The sequence below is a fragment of the Humulus lupulus genome, chromosome 2, assembly GCF_963169125.1.
Source record: "Humulus lupulus chromosome 2, drHumLupu1.1, whole genome shotgun sequence".
NCBI classification, from domain to species: Eukaryota; Viridiplantae; Streptophyta; class Magnoliopsida; order Rosales; family Cannabaceae; genus Humulus; species Humulus lupulus.
In genome coordinates this window covers 294,126,008-294,134,722 of record NC_084794.1, presented here as the reverse complement: position 1 = coordinate 294,134,722, position 8,715 = coordinate 294,126,008, and the positions used below count along the sequence as shown (strand labels likewise).

At 30.7% G+C, this 8,715-nt stretch overlaps 1 protein-coding gene across 1 annotated transcript; it reads left to right on the top strand.

The window, feature by feature from the left end:
* The first annotated feature begins 2,161 nt into the window (after positions 1-2,161).
* On the top strand, positions 2,162-4,236 carry LOC133815715 (N-terminal acetyltransferase A complex auxiliary subunit NAA15-like). The gene is made up of 5 exons (XM_062248524.1): positions 2,162-2,205; positions 2,906-3,011; positions 3,726-3,797; positions 3,886-4,001; positions 4,101-4,236. Exons 1-5 carry the CDS (start codon positions 2,162-2,164, stop codon positions 4,234-4,236), a joined length of 474 nt encoding a protein of 157 aa, XP_062104508.1.
* Positions 4,237-8,715: the final 4,479 nt, after the last annotated feature.

Genomic DNA, 8,715 nt, shown 5'->3' with positions numbered 1-8,715 from the left:
AATAGAATTAAATATATTAATTAAAAAATCTAAATTATATGCAAATTTAAATTGTGAATTTTCATTAATAAAACCGAAATGTGTATATAATATGTTTTTGCTAGCTAAATATACAAAATTGTAATATTTGTTGTTAAACATACAAAATTAACAAATATTACTCTAGCTAGCTAGACATATGGTAAGAAATAAAATGTAAAAAAAAAACCTAATATGTGGGACGATGACCTTGAATTATCGGTAGCATATGGTTCGTCCAGTGTTGTCGCAGTTCATTAATATGTGCTGGTGTATATGGCGTAGTGTTTAGCTACAAAAAAATACAAAGTAAAATATATTAGTTAATTATTATTTAATTATATATACTTTAATAATAAATAAATTGTTAACTATGTCTATGAAAAATTAAACTAAAAAAAAAAATACTAAATAAGCATACGAAAAATTGGGCAGCATTTCCCCTATATTAGTAACTTAACCATCTGTCAATCTAATCAAATCCAATCGAATAAGCACAACACAATACAAATATAATAATAAAATAATAAAATACATAATTCTAGACAAAATCGAGTAGCATTTCCCCTATAATAGTGATCTAACCATCTGTGAACAACAAGTCAAAAAATTCAAATAACACACAATAAGTTTCTTCCTTATAGCTCCGCAGCACACAAACAAATTTTCCAGAACCTACTTTACTAAAACACACAGTTCTCAACCTTCTGTTATCACTGAAACACACAATTTTAATCTTAGAACCTACTTCACTATGGATGAATATTTAAGATATTTAAACCCCTCTAACAAAAGTTTAATAATACTAAAACAAGAAAGAAGATAATGTATGTACCACTTGCAATTAATAGTCCTAGCTAACAAATTTACTTCACTTTGCAAAGAGCGCACTTTGCTATTAAATTCACAACCTACAAAACTAAATTAATTAATAAATAAAATATTAATAAACAAACTTCATTAAATAATTAGATTAACAATAATTTATTATTGAAATTTTAGAAACTTAAAAACCTCAAATGTGTGCTTGAAATCGAAAATTTGAAGCAAAAATCTCAGTTAAAACCACAACTTAAAATTTTTAATTAATTAATTAATAAAAGATTACTAAATCAATAAAATAACATAACTATATGTAAATAACCTACTTAAATTTTAATAAAGATTACAAATATATATAATTTTCTAATTAAATAATAATATAAATTAAAAAAAATTATAAACATTATAAACTTGAATTACTATTTTGTATGTAAAATTCAAATTAAATTATTTTTCTTATTTTAAACAATTATTAAATACATTTTAGCAAAACATATTTACATATATATACTTAGCAGACATTAAAAATTAATTAAAAAATGTATAATTTTCGGATTAAATAGTAATAAAAAATTAAAAATAGTAAATAGTGTGGTATCATCTTAAAATTAAACAATATAGTATCTCAAATATACATAAAAATTATTTTTCATACTTTAAACTAATATTTCTAATAAAACCCACAAATCATATTAAAAAAATGCACAAAAATAATTTTTTATATCATTCTAACTACAATACATTGTTTAATCTTGAAATCCTACCTCAAATATGCTTTAAATCCACTTTGTTGAGCCAAAAATCACCCAAAACCGCAACTCATAAACCCTAAAATCCCAATATCAATTCCTTAATAACTAGAGACAATAAGCATGAAAATTATCCTAACTATTATACAACACTTATAACTAATAAAAACTTACCTCAAATGAGACTTTATAGCCTAAAATCGGCCAAAATCGTCAAAAAATTGCCCTGAAATCGCCCAGAAAATCGCCCTTTTCCGCCTCTGGTTCGTGCGCTCGGGGAAGAAGAAAGAAAGGCTGAATATATATATTTGGCCAAACATTTAACGTCTTCCCAGGGGAGACGTCAAATGCTTTTACAAGTCTGATATTTTATAAATAAATAATTTTATATTCATATTTTTCAATTAACGTCTCCCACCACTTTTAGTGACTTACCTTGGTAGTCATCAACAATAACTTTTAATGACTTACACCATTAGACTTTAAATATCTCTGAATACTTTTAATGACTTACACCATTGGTGTAAGTCATTATAGAGAGTCATTAAAAGTAAAAATTGTTGTAGTGTCGTATGAATTGGATCGGCTTTGCTGTTGCTCATCATTTAAACTCAAAGTACGAATTTGACCTTATTTATTGATCCTTTATTTATATATATTTATATATTTATCTTTCTAGTGGCCATCATTTACAGTGACAAACCTAAATTTTTTTTCTTGTTGGTCCCACTTACTAATGTTACTCAAATACTTAATGTTTGATATAAACAGCCAAGAAGTTTCCAAACTTATGTTCTCTCATTCATAATTCAAATTGATTCGTGCTTTAAACACAACTGGAAATTTCTAGACTATAGACTGTAGATCTATGACTTCATATTTTCAAACAGTGGTTTTGACATTGGTCATGCCATTGCTGTTAATTTTTTGCTAATACGCTGTCATGGTTCATGTAGCTATTCTCAGTAAAAAAATTACACTTGTAATTCATGTTCTGAATTTATTGTCAAAAAGTCTGTTACATAGTGTGATGTAAGCTGAACCTTTTAAAAATCTAGATCAAATAAATCATGTGGAAGTTAATACAGTACATCCGTTGCTTTTAGAAAATGTTATTCCTCTCTTTTGTACATGTGTTTAAGTATTATATATGTATTCAAGCAATACTTTTTTTTTTCTTTCTATACAACATATGTAAATATGTAAGAATAGTTCCTCTTTACATTTTCAGTGGATAAATTCTTCTTGGTTGTGTGTTTGGGTTATTAAATTTGAGAATAAGTTTTGGTCTATTAAATTTTATTTTTTCTTGTTAGTGCTTTAAAAGCAGTTGAAATTCTGGAAGCATATGAAGGGACACTAGAAGATGATTTTCCTCCTGATAATGAACGTTGTGAACATGGGGAAATGCTTTTGTATAAGGTATTCTAAGTGGTATCTTCTGTATCTTGTTTCTTATGTTATATATTAATGTAGATCTTATAGGTGACTAGCTGTCTATTATGTTGATTTTTAGGCTTGTTTTTTTATATGGGTTTTAGTTATTGTTAGGTTTTGTAGTTGTCTAGAAGTTTTGTGTGTATTGGAGCTGTTACTGGTTATTTATGTTTCAGGTTTTTCCCCACCTATTCTTGTGGTCTTTTTTTTAGGTTCCCTTGGTTTTGTGAATGATTAATGCTAATGGGCACCATTGGTGCACAACACCACCTTACATAGCATATCGTTATTGGTGCAGTATAGTATCGAGTCCCACAACACCACCTTACATAGCATACCGTTATTGGTGCAATATGTATCGAGTCCCACTTATTTTAATTTAACATAAAAATATGTGGGACCCGATACTTAATTGCATTGCACCAATCAACCTAAGGTGTTGCTGGGCATCATGGGTGCCATATAGCAATGCTCTTTGTGAATGCATGAACATCTCTTAAGTTATTTGACTTTTTAAAAAGCTGCTTTTATATGGTAAATATGAAAACAGTTATTTATTTTTCCTTATTAGTCTAGTTTGATGCCCTTTCAATCAGTGGGTTCTACGTTTCACACTTCAAATGAAAAAACTTATTAGGTTTTATGGTCCCATCCCATCATATGGTTTTAATAGTGGCCTTTATCAATTTTATTCTCCAGATTTCTTTGCTAGAAGAATCGGGTTCTATTGAGAGAGCTCTTGATGAGTTGCACAAGAAAGAGCCAAAAATAGTAAGTTTGAACTATTATATTTCTTATGAGGTTATGTTTTTAGCATGCGAATCTCAAGTGCTTACCATTTCTTGTTATGTCTTTCAAGGTTGATAAATTGGCTTTTAAAGAACAAGAGGTTTCTCTTTTAGTAAAGCTTGGTCGCTTTGAAGAAGGTGCCACTTTTTTCAAGGCTCTACTTTCTATGAACCCTGACAATTACGGGTATTTAGTAATGCTAATGCTATATTTCTTTTCAAAATATCAATTCCTTGTGAAAATTTGATTCATATTTTGAACTTGTTATTTTGAGTTCAATTTCAGATACTATGAAGGCCTTCACAAGTGTGTTGGGCTCTATTCTGAAAATGGTCAGTATTCACCCGACCAAATTGAACAGTTGGATTCGTTGTACAATTCTCCTAGGCAGCAATACACTTGGTCTTCTGCTATTGAGTGATCTGAATTTTAACTTTGCTGCTTTCCTTGTAATGGTTGCCATTTTATCCGAATGATGTGAAGCCTATTAGCTATTACACAAACTTGTAATAACACCGGGCTTTATTCTATCAAATATTGTGCACTGCTATGATGGAGTTGATTTTAAATTTATGCACTGGATTCTTTCTGTTCTGCATGTATCTGTTGTTGATATTATTTTTGGTAAATTTTAACTAATAAACTGCTATTAATTAGTTTCAAAGGGGGAGAACTTCGTTAATTTTTCAATGGGTTGGCCTATTGAACTTAATATTGATTTATTATTAATTTCCAAATTTCTTTCATGGTACACCATTCCGTTTTAGACGTGACTTTATCATATTTACTCAGTATTAGAAATGCTTAGCTGAAAAGTCCTCAGGTGATTTATGAGTTGAATGCAATTATTTTGTAGCTTTATGAGTCTCAGAAAAAGAAAATGAGGCAAAAATTGAGGAAAGCAGAGGCTCGAGCTAAGAAAGTAATGTTTCTGACTTCTGTAGCTTTTCGGACCATTCCCCTACATTTATTTTTATCCTAATGTTTAGCATTCTTTTAGGAGGCTGAAGGTAAAAATGAAGAATACAATGCTAATAGTGTCTCAAAGACTGGGAAGCGAAATGTGAAACCTGTTGATCCAGATCCCCATGGGGAGAAATTGTTGCAGGTTCCGTGTGCCTTTATTTATTTCTCAGATTCCTGAATTGTGTTTTGTATTTTCCTTAATTGTTTGTCGGACATCTCTAGGAAAAGTGTTGCCCTGTCTGATATTTATGTGTTTTTTCATGTAGAAGATCCATTTTTAGAAGCTACAAAGTACTTGAAGTTGCTTCAAAAGAACTCCCCTGATTCGTTAGAAATACACTTGCTTTCTTTTGAAGTGAATGTGAGAAAACAAAAGGTTTTGCTTGCCTTTCAGGTAAGCTTTTGTTTAAGCGTGTGGCTGAGAAGCTTTTATTTTGACCCTCTTTTTGTCTTGAGCTGCATAAGGCCAACTGATGACTAAATTGTCTTTGGAGTGCAGGCTGTAAAGCAACTACTGAGGTTGAATGCTGAACACCCAGATACACATCGCTGTTTAGTATGTATCTCTGTTATCTATGGCCATCGTGTTTGTATATGTTCTTAGTTGTTTAGTTCATATTTTCTCCTTAATGAATGATGAATTAAAAAAAGAAAAGCTTTTCTTGTTGGACAGTTTTGGGCTTGCAATTATATTCTTTCCCATGATATTGGTGGGTATTCCTGACCCAGGAATGCCAAATGACACCATCGTGAGAATACTGTTCTGCTCTGTTCTTGCTCCAGTTGATATAAAATTGCTTCTTAATATCTTGGCTTGTTATGTTATCCTTGACATTTTTATGTATTTTGTGCCTTTAAGTAGTTCTCATAGTTTTTTTAATATCTTGTAGCTAGAAAATTATGCGAAAACTGAAGAAGCTAAAGTTGAGGAGCTTATAAAGGCAGTTGCTGATTCCGGTGCCAAAGTAATTGTTAGTGGAGCAGCAGTTGGGGAGATGGCACTTCATTTATGTGAGCGCCACAAGTATATCACCTTCTATTGTGTTTTTTTATTGATTAACTTACTAATTTTCCGCATTACTGGTGCTGTTGCTATGGTAAGTCAGCTAGCATTTAAAAGTACTCAAATTTTTTGAATTTTTTCCAAAATTCTCTAACAATATTCTTATTTGTGTTACAGTTAAAACTTATCTACCCCACTAACCATTCTTACCGGGTACTTTTCCTGTTAGGCTATGTGTAGGGATAGCCGAATGGTTCCTGGTGCAGCTGCTACTGAAATTGAATTAGCTAAGAGAGTGAAAGAGTATTCATTTAAAGAAACAGGGTAATTTGTTTGTTTCCACTTTTGTTTTTTTTTTCCCAGTTTTTGTTTGTCTTGTTTCCCATAACCTAACTCTAAACACATTTCCCACTTCCAACTTAGAAAGAAAGAGAAAATTTGGGAGAATAAGAGGAATAACATGGGCTTCATAAAGGACCTCTAACAACCATATTCACATTCTACTTGTTAATTTGGATGCCATACTTGATGCCCTGTTGGTTACCTATCACAGAGAAAATTTTGCCGAAGCTATTTACACATCAATGCTATGTTTGTATTGAACTTTACAGAAAGGAATTTACCTTGCTAGGTCTTTAGAGAAGAAATAAATGGGGATAGAAGTTAGTACAAACTGTATGAATTGTTTCTTCATATTGGTTCTTCTTATGGAATATAGGGTGATAAATTAGTTAGTATGAATTGGATCTTTAAATTAATACATGCAGGTTATGAGTTTTTCTCTGTATTTCTTGTTTAATTTTAGAGGGAAGAAGCAATATGTTTTGTTGCTTTAGTCGTTGTTTTGCATGGTAGTACATCTTGCTATACCTTGCTGTTTCGTCAAGTTTTGGATTTATTACAAATTTAATTTAAACTTTATATGCTCACAGGTGGAAACTAGCTTAAGTCTTATGTTATTAATAATAAAATGACTTTTTTTTTACAATGTGCAGGTATATTGAGATGATTTCTTTGGAGCAATTCTTGACAACATTTGTAGTTGAGGCCTTTAGAATGGAAGAATGTATTTCACTAATTTTTGTATACATTTCTTGTTTTGTATTTAGTGATAAAGGAATCTGAATTTGGCATAAATTATGTTGTAATATGATTTCTTAAGCCTAGACCAGTAGACTAAATATTGTAATTACATTTTGAGTAATTAATAAAAATCTATTTATGTTACCTTATTTGGCTTCAACTTTCATATTTGTTTTCCTAGTTTTGTGTAAGTAAAAAAAGATTATGTTTCTCTAAGCTAATATAACACATGTGTTATACTAAAGGCTAGTATGACACAAAAAGTGTGTTATACTAAAGTATAGTATAACAAAAAAAAATGTTATACTAAAGTGTAGTATAACACAAATTTATAAGTATTGAAATGTGAAATTTGTGTTATATAATCGACTATAAATAACATAATTAAACACTTATCTATTTATTAAAATAACACAGAAATTATGTTATCGTTGACAGTATAATAACACATCTGTATAACAATGATAAAGTGTTATGTAAAGTACCCTGACCTACGATAACATAGTCGGTCTTAACACATCAACAAGTGTTATGGTATGTTTTGATAACACATTTTTTGTGTTATTAAAAGCATTTTTTCTCGTAGTGTTTCTTTTTCAAATATCTTCTTTCATCTTAAATATTATGTATTTTTATTGTTAGCACATATTTACACTTTGTTCTTCATTAGTGCAAAAACAAAATATTCTTTGTGTAAGATGGGTCATTAAATTGTACACATCCAATGCTCAGAACAAAAATATTATGTTTTGCCTTATAAATAATGTTATTTGATTTTTTGTTGTTTCATTAGGTTGATTCACATTAAATACTTTCAAATTATACTTTTTGAAAAGTGAAGAAAAATCTTATCTTTTTAGAAGAAATTTGTGACGCCCCACGTCACTATGGTTGCTTTCTGGAATGACGACTGGCCCTATAAACCAACACGAGTCTTTTCAGCGTGCTTTGTCCTCACTCACATGCTTCCTAGGAAACTTCCCAGGAGGTCACCCATCCCTAGATTACCCTAGGTCAAGCACGCTTAACTTTGGAGTTCTCAGGTGATGGGCTACCGAAAAGAAGACGCATCTTGTTGATATAGGTAGTACCCATCAATCCATTTAAGCCTTCTTCAACTATGTAGTCCCATACCTACACAGTCTTAGAATCATCACACTTGACCTTCCCCAGGCGGTGTGGGATTGCACAGCTTATCCGGTCTTTCCCCTCACGGATCACGGGATTCTGACTGTCACAAAATTTGTGCTTAAAATTATAAATCAATTTGGAAAATGATAGTTTGTTTTATTTTAACTATCACTAAAACTTGGGATTCAATGTACTTATAAATATTATTGGATTTATATTTTGTGGATTCTAATACCTTAAATAATCTTCTTTTACCATCTTGATTTCTACTATTAATTTATGTTTATACATTGTCTTTAATTTTTTATTATTGTCTTTTATTTTATTTTCATTATACAAAAATCTCATCAATCTTTAGTGCTAGGTTAGAATTTATTAATTTTGATTTAAAATAGTTTTCTTTTTTATTTTAGACAACTCCTTTGGGTTCGATCTCGTGCTTGCACGAACACTATATTTCATATACGATTCGTGCACTTGCGAGTTATAAATTTTTAAAATATACTCGTTTTGGGTCCATCAGGAGAATTTTACCATTTTGTCCTCGGGGACGTTTTTGGTACCCCGAGCCTTGGGATTGACTTAATTAATTAAGGATAGACCGAACAGAACTAAGGAAACCAGTGGAACTTACCCAAACCGACATTTTTCTCTCTTCTCTCTCTCTCTCAAGGGAAAACTACAGAAACTAAGGAAACTTGGCTGGAAACTCAGTGA